Here is a 16,351-nt window from a genome sequence, read left to right as displayed (position 1 = left end):
GCTTCATGTTGATCACAAGTGTTGGTCTCACACAGAGATAAACTGGATCAATATAAAAAAAGTTGTTCTTACACTTTTGTATGCTCATTTTCATAACTGCTTTAAAACTTGTTTTCAAATGAAATTCTTTACAAACACCATTTAGGTCACCTCATTATAACTTTACACAAAAAAGAACCGTCTAGCAACACCTCAAGTAAACAAAACCACCAAACAAAACAAAAACACTTAAAAAAGAGACATAACTAACAAAAAGAGCAAAGAAGAAGGATTCCTCACCCACACCACTGACTCTTCCAAAAGTTGATGTTTCTTTTGGTATATCTTTCAGATTGTTTTCTCCTAGAGTGCTCATCTTAATATAAATGGAGCTTAAATCTATCTCATCTACATTTTTTTTATCATGTGTTACCTATATGATCTAGAATTGGATAGATTAGTCCAATTTGATAGATAAGTTTTCTTTGTTGTTGTGGCATGAGAATAGTACTCTGGAGGAATATCTGGAGGATATCCCGCGCTGCCAATTTGAATGATTATAAATAAAGGGTTTACAAGTGTGATTATACACTCAATTCACAATAACAGAATAACTCTATATCTAAATGGAAAACTCATGGATTATAGTAGGGTGATAACCTTGGATTTTCTTGTTTTTTCTATTTTCATCTATGTTATTATGTTTTATGAACAACAAGTTGGTTCTATTATATGTGTACTTTTGTAATGACAAATTCATTGCATGTAAATAGGTTTGAGTTGAGGGTACTCACCCTTGGATTTCACTTGGTTTTCCTGTTCTGTTCCCCCATGCTGAAAGTGATCAAGCTACAGGCAAGTCTCACCCTTGGATTTGATTTTTCTAAATACTATCTAATTTCCTTGATTTAGAACTACATACATATTAAAGAATTATGGTCACTGTTTTTATGATAATCCCCATGCATTCTTTATATCTAGTTTTCATTGTTGTGATTCACTTTTGGTTTCTCATAAATATATGTAGCCATGCCAAAGGTGAAGCGTTTCCGAAATCCACAAAAATCATCACTTCAGCCTCCAACTAATTCTTTACCATCAACAAATCATGCACCAACAAATGAAATCTCATCACACACTTCAATGAGCACAACACCACCAATAGATTCCTCATTACCCAATGAGAACTCACAGCAACCCGAAACATCTACAAAACATGCTCGACGTGAATCTTCATCATATTGGACTGTTCATGCAATAGGTATATGTCATATTTATTTTTACATGACCATAATTTTTAAAATTTTACTTATGGTTAAGTGATAAGTGCCAAAATTCAGTAAAGATTCATAACAAACTCTGGCACTTATGCTTTAAATTTGTGTTCATTTCATATTGATTCTCCCTAAACCTAAGTTTCAATCACATGCTTCCAAGTTTTGATTTAAAGAAATCATTTGATCCTATTTTGTGTGTTTTTCAGGAAAGATTAAAGAGAACTCAAGAAGAGTGAAGGAGAAAGTAAGAAATAGAGAAAATAGGGAAAAAATGCTGTTAACTTCGCTCAAAACCAAAGCATTCTCGCCTAAGCCAAAGCCACAACCGCCATTCTCGCTTAAGCGAGCAGACTCTCGCTTAAGCGAGAGCTCGTGCAGTGGAGACCTTCCTTTGCCGCCATTCTCGCCCAAGCGAGTTCAGAGGCTGCCAATCTCGCTTAAGCGAGATCCTTTCTTCAGCTTGAAGTACTCTTGCTCGCTTAAGCGAGATGTTGGCTTCAGCGCATCTCGCCCAAGCGAGAGGCTTTCTTTGGGATGAAGAATGCTGTCTCGCTCAAGCGAGACTGAGGTAGCTTGAGCGAGACTTCGTGGGTATATATGTTTTAGAGGTTCAGAACTGAAGGGAGCTTGGAATTTTGGGAGAGAAGAGGTCCGTGCTGCAGAGTTGATACCAGGAGGATCACAGTTTCTCATGTTCTTCTTCTTCTTCTTAGCTCATAGGATTATGTTGGCTACCATGAGTGGCTAATCATCTTCTCTGTGGGATTGAATGTAATCTACTCGAACTTGGATGTAATCTGGTGATATTTATATATAGCATTTCTGTTTTACTCAATATTGGTATTATTGTTCTACTCTTAATGCTTACTTCTATCTGATCAATAGATGTTTTGATTTTGATTTTTAGATCTGACTGGAAAGTATTTCTTAAAATCTGATTTGAACAATGATACTTGATATACTGTGATGCTAGGAATAGATCTCAATATATCAATTGCTTTTAACACTCGACCGTAATGCTGGATAGTTTGTTGAATATGTGAGGAATCAATATTCAGGAAACTAATCTTATGAATTTTATACGCGAGAGATCGGTATAAATGATTTTGAGTGTGCATCAATATTGGTATTTTCAGATGTTATATATATTATATTCATCCAGATTACAGACAAGGGAGATAGATGAAATTCAATCCCAGTTTCTTTTATTGTATCTTTCTAAACTTTTCTGCTTTTACTGTATTAATTTTATGCAAAAGTTAATGTCAAATCAAATTAAAATCTCTGTATATATATGCTGATCGAGATAATTAATTATTTTAACTGAATCCGTTCCTCGTGGGTTCGACACTCTTACTTCAAATCATTATACTACAGTTGACTTTTGGTACGCTTGCCAAGAGAACAACAAGTATTTTTGGCGCCGTTGCCGGGGAACGGTGTTCTTTTGAAATTTCTATTTATCTCATCCAGCTTTCTGTATATTTTTCTTTATTAGATAGCTTATTAAATTTTCCCTTTGTACTAATCCTTGCATGAGCTGTTTGATTTATGCTCTTAAGAGGTCAGGTTCCTGAAGATCAATTAGCATTTGACCCGGAGATAGAAAAGACAGCTAGAAGGAACAGAGGCAAAAGCAAAAAGAAGCAAGGAAAGACAAGGGAAGAATCTTCCAGTACTTCCATCACACCTCAATCAGAAAACATGGAGAATCAAAGACCAGCTCCAGCCAGGAAGACACTTGGAGACTATGCTATGCAACAAGGGCCGAGATATTTTTCTAGCATAGCAATACCATCCACCACTAAAACTCTAGAGATGAAGCCAGCGTTCCTCAGCTTGATCAGTTCTCATCAATTCACTGGAATGGATAATGAAGATCCATACACTCACCTTTCTACATTCTATGAATTGATAGGAACCATGGGCTTTCAAGCAGGAGATCTTGAGCATGTGTACATGCGTTTGTTTCCTTTTTCTTTGGCAGGTAAAGCAAAGGAATGGCTTAAGTCACATCCAAATCAGAGTTTGAATAGCTGGAAGGATGTTGAGGAGAAATTCTTGAACAGATTCTTTTCACCATCTCGCTACATCAAAGCCAAAGCTGATATTTCAACGTTTAGGCAAGGACCAGATGAACCATTCTGTGAAGCTTGGGAGCGGTTCAATTCCTTATTAAGGAAATGCCCAAATCACGGATTTGAGGATATTGCTCAGTTGAACATATTCTGTAATGGTCTGAGGCCTGACACCAAGATGATATTAGATGCAGCAGCAGGTGGAACAATGATGAGTGTAGATGCGGAGCAAGCAACAAGAATCATTGAGGCATTAGCATCCACAGATCATCAAGCTCAGCATAATAGGCAGACTGTTCAGAGGAAGGGAGTGCTTGATCTTAGTACTACAGATGCGATTTTAGCTCAGAATAAGATTCTGACTCAACAGATTGAAGCACTGACGAAGCAGATGTGTAAATTGCCAGAGCAGTTGCAAGTTGTGCAGTCTTCTCCTAGTCAACAACCCATGAGATGTGACTTCTGTGGAGGAGATCATCCAAATGGTCATTGTTCTTATCAGAGTAGCTCACAAGGAGAAGTTCAATATGTGAGCAACCAAGGAAGACCAGGCAATTTCTCCAACAATAACAACTTTTCACAGGGGTGGAGAAACAATCCAAATCAGAATTTTGGATGGAAGCAAGATGCTGGTCCTTCAAACAGACAACCTCCTTATCAACAACAGCAACAACATTATCCTTCGGTGCATGACAGAACATCTAAACTGGAGGATACTTTGGAAAAGTTTATGCAAGCTTCTTTGACTAATCAGAAAAATACAGAAGCTTCAATCAGAAATCTTGAAACACAGGTTGGACAGTTGGCGAAACAATTATCAGATCAGCAGACAAGTCAATTTTCAGCCAACACACAGACTAATCCCAAGGAGCATTGTAAATCTATTACCACCCGAAGTGGTAAAGTTGTGGGAAGAGGGATTGGAGACAACCTGGGTGTAGAGGAGGAGGTGTTGGAGGAAAAAGAGAGAGAGAATGAAAAGAATGAGTGTGAGGGAGAGGAAGAACAAAATAAAAGAGAGTTTGTAAATAAGAGAGCAGAAAAAGAAGAAAAAAATAAAAGTGAGGAGAAAAAGAGGGAGAAGGGTGAGAAACAGGTGCCTCAGTTGAAGAACCTACCATACCCTCAAAATCCCTCCAAAAAAGACAAGGAAAGGCAGTTTGCAAGATTCATGGACATTTTCAAGCGACTGCAGATTAACATTCCTTTTGTGGAAGCTATGGAGCAGATGCCGACATATGCAAAATTCATGAAAGAGCTCCTAACAAAGAAAAGAAAATTTTCTGAAGAGACAGTGGAGCTTGAAGCAGGGTGTAGTGCTATAATTCAGAAATCATTACCTCAGAAATCTAAAGACCCTGGGAGCTTCACTATTCCAGTTACAATCGGGACATTACCAGTGGGAAAGGCATTGCTTGATCTGGGTGCCAGTATAAATCTGATGCCTTTGTCTATGCTAAAAAGAATAGGAGATCTGGAAGTGAGGCCTACACGGATGACATTACAGCTAGCTGACAGATCCATGAAGTATCCCTATGGTGTGGCAGAGGATGTCTTGGTTAAGGTTGACAAATTCATGTTCCCAGTTGATTTTGTAGTAATGGATATTGAGGAAGACACTGAAGTTCCTCTAATACTGGGAAGACCTTTCATGAAGACGGCCAAAGTCATTATTGATGTTGATGATGGCAAATTGAAGGTCAGAGTGCAAGATGATGAAGTCAACTTTAATGTATTTGAAGCAATGCAACACCCGAAGGACAAGCAACAATGCTTCAGGATGGATGTGATAGATGAACTTTTTCTGTCATCCAGGAAGCAATTGACAAAGGCAAGCCCATTAGAAAAAGCTTTGATTGGTGCTTGTGATGATCTGGAGGAAGATGAAGAAAAGGAAGTTGATGAATACATGACACATCTAAATTCAGCAAAAGAAATTGAATCAAATGATATACAACCTGAGAAATTGCAGCAAGAAAATAGAACTGAAAGTCAGAAGCTGGAGCTAAAGGTATTACCTCCTCATTTAAAATATGTTTTTCTTGCAGATGGAGGTAACAAACCAGTGGTGATCAGTAGTGCTTTAACGGCTTCTGAAAAGGAAAAGCTGATTTCAGTTCTTAAAGCCAATGAGGGTGCAATAGGTTGGACTTTATCTGATCTTAAAGGAATTAGTCCATCCTACTGTATGCATAGAATTCATATGGAGCAAGACTACAAGCCTGTAGCACAGCCTCAACGGCGATTGAATCCAACCATGAAAGAGGTGGTCAAGAAAGAAGTAATGAAGTTGCTTGATGCAGGTATGATCTATCCAATCTCCGACAGTGCCTGGGTCAGCCCGGTCCAGGTAGTTCCAAAAAAGGGAGGTATGATTGTTATTTGTAATGATAAAAATGAATTAATTCCTACTAGAACAGTCACAGGTTGGAGAATGTGTATAGATTATAGAAAATTAAATCAGGCCACTAGGAAAGATCATTTTCCTTTGCCTTTCATGGATCAAATGCTAGAAAGGTTAGCAGGGCAAGCTTTCTATTGTTTTCTGGATGGATATTCTGGTTATAATCAAATTGCAGTGGATCCAGAAGACCAAGAAAAAACTGCTTTTACTTGTCTTTTTGGTGTGTTTGCTTACAGGAAAATGCCGTTTGGATTGTGTAACGCACCAGCAACCTTTCAACGATGCATGCTTGCAATTTTCTCGGACTTGGTGGAAAAATGCATAGAAGTCTTTATGGATGACTTCTCTGTATTTGGGGCTTCATTTGATCAATGCCTGGAAAACTTAAACACCGTACTGAAGCGGTGTGTTGATACTAATCTGGTTTTGAATTGGGAAAAGTGCCATTTTATGGTAACTGAAGGTGTGGTGCTGGGCCATAAAATCTCTGCTAAAGGTATTGAAGTTGATAAAGCTAAAGTGGAGATCATTGAAAAGCTGCCACCACCCAAAAATGTGAAGGGTATCAGGAGTTTTCTAGGCCATGCTGGGTTCTACAGACGATTCATCAAAGATTTCTCCAAAATTGCCAAACCACTCAGCAATCTGCTCAACAAGGATACACCCTTTAATTTTGATGTTGAATGTTTGCATGCATTTGAATTGTTAAAACAGAAATTGGTTTCAGCTCCTGTGATAATTGCTCCTGATTGGAATTTAGGCTTTGAATTAATGTGTGATGCAAGTGACTATGCCATAGGAGCAGTTCTAGGACAGAGGAAATCCAAAGTTTTTCATGCTATACACTATGCTAGCAAAGTCCTTAATGAAGCTCAAATTAATTATGCAACAACTGAAAAGGAATTGCTAGCTATAGTTTATGCATTGGAAAAATTTAGAGCATATTTGATTGGTTCATCTGTCACTGTATATACTGATCATGCTGCAATTAAATATTTGTTAACCAAATCTGATTCAAAACCAAGACTAATTAGATGGATCTTATTGTTGCAGGAATTTGATTTGGTGATTAAGGACAAAAAGGGAAGTGAAAACTTTGTAGCTGATCATTTGTCTAGATTGGTGAATACTGAGTTGACCAACACTCAATCAGAGGTGCAGGAGGAGTTTCCTGATGAAAAATTGATGATGGTGCAAGAAAGGCCATGGTTTGCTGACATGGCAAATTTCAAAGCTGCAGGGGTTATACCTGAAGATCTTAATTAGCACCAGAAGAGGAAATTCCTGAGAGATGCACACCAATATGTGTGGGATGATCCTCATTTGTTCAAAATTGGGGCTGATCAATTGTTGAGAAGGTGTATATCCAATGATGAGGCAAAGAGCATTCTGTGGCACTGTCATAGTTCCCCATATGGAGGGCATTTTAATGGAGAGAGGACAGCTGCAAAAGTCCTCCAATCTGGATTTTATTGGCCCACCTTATTCAAAGACGCACACAAATATGTGCAACACTGCAATAGCTGTCAGAGAATAGGGGGAATTTCAAAAAGACATGAAATGCCACTGAATATCATTTTAGAGGTTGAGGTTTTTGATTGTTGGGGAATCGATTTTGTGGGACCACTGCCATCTTCTTTCTCAAATGAATACATTTTGGTGGCAGTTGATTATGTGACGAAGTGGGTTGAAGCAGTAGCAGCTCCTAAGGCTGATGCCAAAACTGTAATCAAATTTCTCAAGCGGAACATCTTTTGCAGGTTTGGTACTCCAAGAGTGTTGATTAGTGATGGTGGTTCACACTTTTGCAATGCTCAACTTCAGAAATGTTTGGAACATTATGGAGTGCGGCATAAAATTGCATCACCTTATCATCCACAGACCAATGGACAAGCGGAGGTGTCAAACAGGGAAATCAAGCGTATTCTAGAGAAGACTGTAGCATCTTCAAGAAAAGATTGGTCAATGAAGTTGGATGATGCACTCTGGGCATACAGAACTGCTTATAAATCTCCCACAGGTTTATCCCCATTCCAGCTGGTATATGGTAAGTCATGTCACTTATCGGTTGAACTGGAGCACAAGGCATTCTGGGCCTTGAAATTCTTGAATTTTGATCCAAAGGCAGCAGGAGAAAAGAGAAAATTACAGCTGCAAGAATTGGAAGAAATGAGACTCAGCGCTTATGAGTCCTCTAAGCTCTACAAGGAAAAGATGAAAGCTTATCATGACAAGAAAATTCTCAAAAGAGAATTTTATCCTGGTCAATCAGTGTTATTGTTCAATTCCAGGTTGAGGCTATTCCCAAGAAAGCTAAAATCAAAGTGGTCAGGACCATTTCTTGTCAAGAATGTGAGACCTTATGGAGCAATTGAACTAGAGGATCCTGAATCTAAAAGGAGCTGGGTTGTAAACGGGCAAAGGTTGAAGCCCTATCTTGGTGGTGAGATTGATAAGCTCGCCACAATCATTCAACTTGATGAACCTTAAATGAAACAGGCGTCAAGCTCGTGACGTTAAACAAGCGCTTCCTGGGAGGCAACCCAGTGTTTTAATTATGTTTTTGCACTTTAATTTCATCTTGTGTGATTAAATATGTTTGTGTATGTAAGTATGTGTTTGTGTTTAAAGTTCTATGTTTGTGTGTAAAAAGGTGAATTTTAGCATCCAATCATCTCAATAAGGCAAACCATGCAATTTTGGTTGTTTTCAAACAAAACTGGTATGTTAAGCATGGGAATGAGTTTTGGTGCCAGAATTGAGATCATCAAATGCTAAAAATTGCCTTGTTTTGGCCAAATTATGAAATTTGAGTTTATAAGCTTGATTTTGAGTTTGCTGATGTGAAACCTTTTGGAATGATAAAGAATTGATTGAAGTATGGTTTGTTGTGTGTTTATGAGTTAATTGGATTGAAAGGATCATGAATTGAGTGTGTGAAAGTTGAACCAAAAACTGAAAAGTGGCAAAATCAGTATGTGTGAAAACTGCACAAAATCTCGCCCAAGCTAAACATGTCTCGCCTGGGCGAGATATGCAGAACCTGAGCCATCCAGTTTTTCTGATATACTCGCTTAAGCGAGTAGAGGCTCGCTTGGGCGAGAATGCCCTGCACCAGGGGTGATTTGAGCGACAAAGCCTCGCCTGGGCGAGACTTTTTAGTTTTTCCTCTCACGCTCATCTCGCTTAAGCGAGAATGGCTCGCTTAAGCGAGAATTCGCGTTTAAGCGAGGGACAGGGGCAGAATTCACTCACTTTTCTTTCCCCAAACTCTTGCTCACAACTCTCGCCCAGAATTCTTCCCTCCTCAGCTTTGAGCGCGCCTTCACTCACTCAATTTTCTGTATTTTAACTCACAAATTTTGTCTCCTTCTGCTAATTTCACTTCAAGGTAAGTTCTTCTTCCTCATTTTCTTCAATTTCACCAAGCATAATCACGTTTTTGTGCTCTTATAAACCCTAGGTAGTATCCATGCTATAATTTGATGCGTTTTTTGTTTATACTGTGGGGTTTAGTTTGAATTGATGTTGAAATTGAAAAATGTGGGTTGCTTATGGTTGACTTGTTTCAAAAATTTTCACCATTTGAAAATGCACTCCATGTGTTTGATAAAATGCCATATTGAAATTGTTCTTGTTTGGATTGGTTAGTGAATTAAGCTGAATTGGTCATGTTTTTGGTGGGTTAATTCTCATACTTGCAGGTCAATGGCTAGAACGAAGACAACAGCTAAACATCCCATTATTGAAACCAATAAAGGGAAAAGGAGAAGACGTGCAAGTAGCTCTTCTCCTGAAAGGCCAATAATCAACCGTTTTAGGGACCCTGAAAGAGAAGAACGTTATGAAAAGATAAAGAACTGGGTCTTTATCAAGGAAAGAAAGGTGGTTCTACTTCCAGATGAATATGATCCTTTCTTGAATGGCCTTATCAGGAGAAACTGGATGAAGTTGGCTGACCCGCTTCCTAAATTTGACCCAGAAATTGTCAGGGAATTCTATGCAAATGCTTAATCTGAGGACAATCCTGGTGAAAAAAGATCTAAAGTTAGGGGGAGGTGGATAAACTATGATAGAGCAGCCATCAGTGAGTTTCTTGGTAACCCACTACCTTTACAACCATGGCAACGCTGTGACTTCACAACAAGAAGGAGGAGTCATGAACCTTATGACGAAAATGAAGTGGCCCTCCTTATATGCGCTGCAAATCAATCCTATCAAGTCGGACCCACTGGAAATCCTCTCAGAATTCTAAGAGGGGATATGAAAACCTTGGCTCAAGTCTGGACCACATTCTTACTTGCAAACATAGTGCCCATTGGCCACGTATCAGACTTGAACGTGCCTAGATGTCATCTCCTTTATTGCATAATGAGGGAGGATCTCACTGTTGATGTCGACACAATTATATCTAAAGAGATCCACAAATTTGTGAGATACGAAGTCAACAGTAGGAATGTCAAGGCCAAAGGTGCTTTGGGTTTTCCGGCCTTGATCACAGCTCTTTGTCAGGAACAAGGGGTGGAGGTAGACCTAACTGAAAAGATAAGACCTGCAATTACCAAGAGATTCATTGAACATTTTTGTACTCACCCAGAGGACTTGGAGCAGCAAGAAGAGCCCCAGCTGGACCAACAAGCTGAAGATCAACCAGCTGAAGAACAACCAGCAATGGAAGAACAGCAAACAGGGCCCACACAGCAACCTCAACTCAACATGAATAATGAGTTGCTTGAGCAGATGAGATATCTGAGGTTGCAGATGGAGCACACTCACCAGCAAAATGCTTCCATTCATAGAGGACAACTCCACCTTCAAGAGTACCTCTATCACAATGTCCGCGGACCATACCCAGGCATGACTCCACCAGATTTTTTCACTTATCTACAGTGGCCTGGGGACAGTCCTATTTTCCCAGGGGGAGGTGGACCTGTTGCAGGTGAGGGACCATCAGGAGCTGCTGACGAAGATGGAGCAAACATTGAGGATGAGATTGATTTTGGAGGAGATTGATCCACATCATCGTTCCACCCTTCGAACTCTATAAATACGGTTTCATTGTTTTTTTTATTTTATTATTTTAGTATTTTGCAGTATTTATGTAATTACTACTATTTTGCTTTAGTTGTTTGTTATATTTTCTAGTTGCTTAACTGTTTAATTTTACTTTTTGGCTTAGTATTTTATTATAATACTTAGAGACAGTTAAAACTTTTTGGGAATCACTTTGAAAATCTTTCTTGAGAAAATTGGTTAAAAAGAAATCTGATTTCAGTAAGTATCCTGAGTCTTGAACAACTGAGTGAACTAAACACAGAGGTGAAAAAGGGAAATTTTGGTTGAATTCATAATTAAACAGAATTAGGATATTAGTGCTGCATAGTTAGTCAAGATAATCAGTTGTAACAACAAGTGAGATACCAAGGAAATAAACTAGAAAACCCAGTGAGTGTGTGAATCCTTAAACAGTTTGAGTGTTTCCACTGTTTGTTGACAAATTGATATTGCTTGAGTTTTCATTTGATAACATCACATTTAAAGCATGGAAATGATTAAGGCAATTTTGTTGAAATTATAACTCAGTGCCAAATAGCCAACCTGTAAATAATCATCCTTTGTTGATAGCCCATTTGAGCCTAATTGTTTGAATTATGCACCTTAACCTTAACTTGAATTATTATCCTTTCCCTTTGCACACTTAGGGATAGAGAGCATAGGTGTATTTTTCAACTGTAAGGGTAATTGGTTGGTAGAATTGTACTTAAGGAAGAAAAGGGCTGAGTATCATAATTCACTCTCTAGTATTGTGTAGGAATGTATATGTTTTACTCAAAAAAAAAAAAAAAGAGATAAGAGTGAATTATGAATGAAAGAGAAATTTGGTGTATTGAGGTCTGAATTATGAGGAATGGAGAGTAGAATTGGGTTTGAATTGTAGTTATGCTCTCTTTTCTAAGTTGTGCTTTTTGTGATCTTGAAAAAACCATTATTCTTGAAAGCCTAGCCTCATTACAACCTTGAAAAGACCTTAAGATCCATGCTGATTGTGTGTTTGTTGTTGAATTGTAAATGACTGACAATGTTGATTTGTTCAATTTCAGTGGAAAAATGAGAAAAACACATGCCTGTGAGATTTAAGAGAGAATTTCCTTGGTTAGAATCATTTGTTCTTACAATTAGGTTTCCTGAAAAATTATCTGCACTCTTATTTTACCGTTGTTTGATAATTGGACTCACCATTTGCTTCTGATTTTGAATCTGTGGTTTGGAATGCAAAAGTTGTCTGGACAGGAACTGTGAAAATGATTTCTCCATAACCAATTTCAGTTTTAGTCTTGAATGGCTGTTGATTTTGTTACTTTGCTTGAGGACAAGCAAGATGCTAGGTTGGGGGGAGTTGATAAGTGCCAAAATTCAGTAAAGATTCATAACAAACTCTGGCACTTATGCTTTAAATTTGTGTTCATTTCATATTGATTCTCCCTAAACCTAAGTTTCAATCACATGCTTCCAAGTTTTGATTTAAAGAAATCATTTGATCCTATTTTGTGTGTTTTTCAGGAAAGATTAAAGAGAACTCAAGAAGAGTGAAGGAGAAAGTAAGAAATAGAGAAAATAGGGAAAAAATGCTGTTAACTTCGCTCAAAACCAAAGCATTCTCGCCTAAGCCAAAGCCACAACCGCCATTCTCGCTTAAGCGAGCAGACTCTCGCTTAAGCGAGAGCTCGTGCAGTGGAGACCTTCCTTTGCTGCCATTCTCGCCCAAGCGAGTTCAGAGGCTGCCAATCTCGCTTAAGCGAGATCCTTTCTTCAGCTTGAAGTACTCTTGCTCGCTTAAGCGAGATGTTGGCTTCAGCACATCTCGCCCAAGCGAGAGGCTTTCTTTGGGATGAAGAATGCTGTCTCGCTCAAGCGAGACTGAGGTAGCTTGAGCGAGACTTCGTGGGTATATATGTTTTAGAGGTTCAGAACTGAAGGGAGCTTGGAATTTTGGGAGAGAAGAGGTCCGTGCTGCAGAGTTGATACCAGGAGGATCACAGTTTCTCATGTTCTTCTTCTTCTTCTTAGCTCATAGGATTATGTTGGCTACCATGAGTGGCTAATCATCTTCTCTATGGGATTGAATGTAATCTACTCGAACTTGGATGTAATCTGGTGATATTTATATATAGCATTTCTGTTTTACTCAGTATTGGTATTATTGTTCTACTCTTAATGCTTACTTCTATCTGATCAATAGATGTTTTGATTTTGATTTTTAGATCTGACTGGAAAGTATTTCTTAAAATCTGATTTGAACAATGATACTTGATATACTGTGATGCTAGGAATAGATCTCAATATATCAATTGCTTTTAACACTCGACCGTAATGCTGGATAGTTTGTTGAATATGTGAGGAATCAATATTCAGGAAACTAATCTTATGAATTTTATACGCGAGGGATCGGTATAAATGATTTTGAGTGTGCATCAATATTGGTATTTTCAGATGTTATATATATTATATTCATCCAGATTACAGACAAGGGAGATAGATGAAATTCAATCCCAGTTTCTTTTATTGTATCTTTCTAAACTTTTCTGCTTTTACTGTATTAATTTTATGCAAAAGTTAATGTCAAATCAAATTAAAATCTCTGTATATATATGCTGATCGAGATAATTAATTATTTTAACTGAATCCGTTCCTCGTGGGTTCGACACTCTTACTTCAAATCATTATACTACAGTTGACTTTTGGTACGCTTGCCAAGAGAACAACATTAAGTAAGTTGTTTTATGGTTAAAGACTAAGAAGGAGTTATCAAGAAAATTAAGGTGAAGGTCAGAGAAGTAAATAACTTACCTCGTGGGGAACGCATCATTGTGGACTTTGATAAGTTGGGCATGGCAATTGGTGAAGGACAAGGCGTGCTTGCAGGATATTGTGGTACATTGGCAATTGATTGTAATTTGTTTCCAATTAATTTTGAAAGATGGTCTGGGAAAACAGGCATGCCTGACACTTGCTTTTTGGAATGCTTTAAGGAAATATTACAGGTATATCTTTATGCATGTATGACCTTATATCTTTTGTAAATGTTACATTTACTCAAATGTTTACACACTAACTATGTCTTCTTTTTTCAAAAGCCTCGGTTTTGTTTTAAGACTGGTGAAGCTAGTGCACAACGGTATTGCAAACTAACTCTTGGTAGGAAGTGGGCTGCACATAGGCAAAATTTATGGAATGAGTTCTATGATCCAACAAAAAGCAAAAATGAAATCATAAGTAATGTGCCAAATGGTATAGACAAAACTCAGTGGGCTCATTTTATTACTTATCGTCTAAAACCGGAAACATTGGTACAAGTTACATTATTTTGAATGGTGTGAATTGTTTTTGTAGATATTTTTTTTATTGTTGTGTGAACTTACAATTTTTTTGTTCATAGGAGATTTGTAAAAAAAATAGAGAAAATCGCAAAAAGCAAGTAATTCCTCATACCGGTGGTTCTAAACCTATGTCAAGAAGAAGACATGAGATGGTAATGATATTAGTTAACATGACACTATACTATTTTTTAATTTTTACTATTTAACTTAACTTCTCTTTTTATTTAGTTTTTGGAAACTGGACAGCTGCCTAGTTGGGGAAAGTTATACATTGATACTCATAAAAGAAAGGATGGATCATTTGTAAATGATGCGGCAAAGGCTATATCGGTTAGTTGTACCATAATATGATATTTTCGTGCATTTTCCTTCAATGTTTAGCGTTTTCACTACATATTGTTGTATGCCTATAGGAACAAATTGAAGTGGGTTTGACTCAAAGCACTAATGATGAATCAGAGGTTTCCCCTAATGATGTTGTTGGTAAAGTGTTAGGCCCAGAGCATTCTGGGAGGGTGCGATGCATGGGTTTAGGAGCAGCTCCTACTAACTCATTTAGAAATACAAGATTTCGACTTTCGAATTTAAGCATTGCTTCATCTAGTGCTGCCACATCATCAACATCTTCTGATCAGTGGCAACAAAAGTACACTAATTTAGAATCCCAAATTCAAACCACCTTGGGTGCACTAAAAGCCTACATGATAATGAAGGAGGGAAAGATCCCTGATGAATTAACTGCCTTCTTTGATCCTCAACCACAAGTAAGTTATGTCCAGCCTTTGGAAACTAATTATCTTGGTACTTATTTGTGATGTGATTTTTGATACAAGAATTATCTTGGTACTATATCGGTGTGAGTTAATCATCGATACCAAATATTCATGATTTTTGTGCAGGTCAATGATCTAGTAATAAACTATTTTAGTATATGCATGTTGATTTCATGATTTGAGGTTGACTTCCTTCTTGCAGCTAATATTTATCTTTTATAATTTCAGCAAACAGGTGATGCAAATGAGCCTGAGTCTTCTATGGGTACAAGAGGATCATCTGGTGGTAGCAACATTTAGGATGTTGATGATGTTTTTTAGGATGAAACTATTTTAGTGTATTATGAACTTTGAGTAAGTATAGATTAAGTTGTCATTGTTTCAATTTGAATTGCTTTTATGTTAATATGTTGATTTTGAGAATCAAAAGTTCTAATGATATATATTTGAGCACTTTGGTTGAAGTATTTGATTGAAGTTTACAAAAAATATTGTTGATGTAAAAATATAGGAACCTCAAATGATGACATACATTATCAAGTATAATAGGAAATTCTAATTACAAACAAAATATTGTTTTTTTATGAGATTTGAATAATGCAAGAAAAATACATTATTAAATCTACAAATTAAATAATACAAACGAAACATGTTAAAATTTTTACAGTATAATCCTCAAATTGAGGAGGGTATTAACCCCCACAAAAAAAATGAAAAATAGGAATTTTGGAATCAAATAGGTTTATAGAAATAAAGGAAGTTTTAAACCTCTACAAAATAATAGTCATGAATAGGAGAGGTTATAACCCTCCATTAAAAAACTTCCACAATATAAACATGATACCAAGGGTTATAGAAAACCTCCATAAATAACTTGTGGGGAACCTAACTATGGAGGTTTGAAAAACACCTGCAAATTATTTTGTGGAGGGTAAAAACCCTCACTAAACGAAATTAAAACCTCCACAATTTAGCTTTTTTTTTGTAGTGTTAGAGTCACATATTTTGTATAAACAGAGAAACTCATACACCAAAATTTGGATTATTGAGGTATATGTGGTTCTGAAACATGTAGCCTTCACCAACTTCACCAAATGGAAAAACAAACTGATCAACGATTTACAATAAACAAGTAAAGGAGAAAATTACAAAAAAATAGTTATCACAGTAATATGAATATGTAATCAATAGGATGGAAAAGAAAGAAAAAGAAATGACCTATTTAACTAGTTTCATCGGAGTTTATTGTCTTCTATTCAGTTGTCAAATTTATTCTTTTCGTGGTCGTTTTCATGGTTGTTTTAATGTTCTTTTCACAGTTAGCCACCAAATGAAAGAAATGTGAATGTACAATTTCTTTTTATTCTGCAAACATTATCAGAACCCACCCACTTGATTATTGTCTTTTTTTTCTAAGTTATTATTTTTATTACATGATTATGTCATTTGGATGTCATATATG

At 37.1% G+C, this 16,351-nt stretch overlaps 1 protein-coding gene and 1 non-coding gene across 2 annotated transcripts; one reads left to right on the top strand and one right to left on the bottom strand.

Annotated features, from left to right (window-relative positions):
- The first annotated feature begins 966 nt into the window (after window positions 1-966).
- On the top strand, window positions 967-15,249 carry LOC114169060. The gene is made up of 7 exons (XM_028054081.1): window positions 967-1,240; window positions 13,536-13,780; window positions 13,874-14,086; window positions 14,176-14,268; window positions 14,345-14,446; window positions 14,530-14,880; window positions 15,118-15,249. The coding sequence occupies exons 1-7, from the start codon at window positions 1,009-1,011 to the stop codon at window positions 15,187-15,189; spliced, it is 1,308 nt and encodes a 435-aa protein (XP_027909882.1). The 5' UTR covers window positions 967-1,008; the 3' UTR covers window positions 15,190-15,249.
- On the bottom strand, window positions 3,351-3,457 carry LOC114170903. The gene has a single exon (XR_003601257.1). It is a non-coding gene; the product is annotated as a small nucleolar RNA R71 (small nucleolar RNA).
- Window positions 15,250-16,351: the final 1,102 nt, after the last annotated feature.

Source organism: Vigna unguiculata, chromosome 11 (assembly GCF_004118075.2).
Source record: "Vigna unguiculata cultivar IT97K-499-35 chromosome 11, ASM411807v1, whole genome shotgun sequence".
Classification (NCBI taxonomy): domain Eukaryota; kingdom Viridiplantae; phylum Streptophyta; class Magnoliopsida; order Fabales; family Fabaceae; genus Vigna; species Vigna unguiculata.
Note: the sequence above shows the minus strand (reverse complement) of the source record. Positions and strands in the feature narration are given on the sequence as shown.

Coding starts and splice junctions, on each gene's coding strand:
- LOC114169060 (XM_028054081.1), top strand. CDS start 1,009: ATGCCAAAGGTGAAGCGTTTCCGAAATCCACAAAAATCATCACTTCAG. Junction 1,241..13,535: donor TTGGACTGTTCATGCAATAG/GTATATGTCATA, acceptor TTAAAGACTAAG/AAGGAGTTATCAAGAAAATT. Junction 13,781..13,873: donor GCTTTAAGGAAATATTACAG/GTATATCTTTAT, acceptor TTTTTTCAAAAG/CCTCGGTTTTGTTTTAAGAC.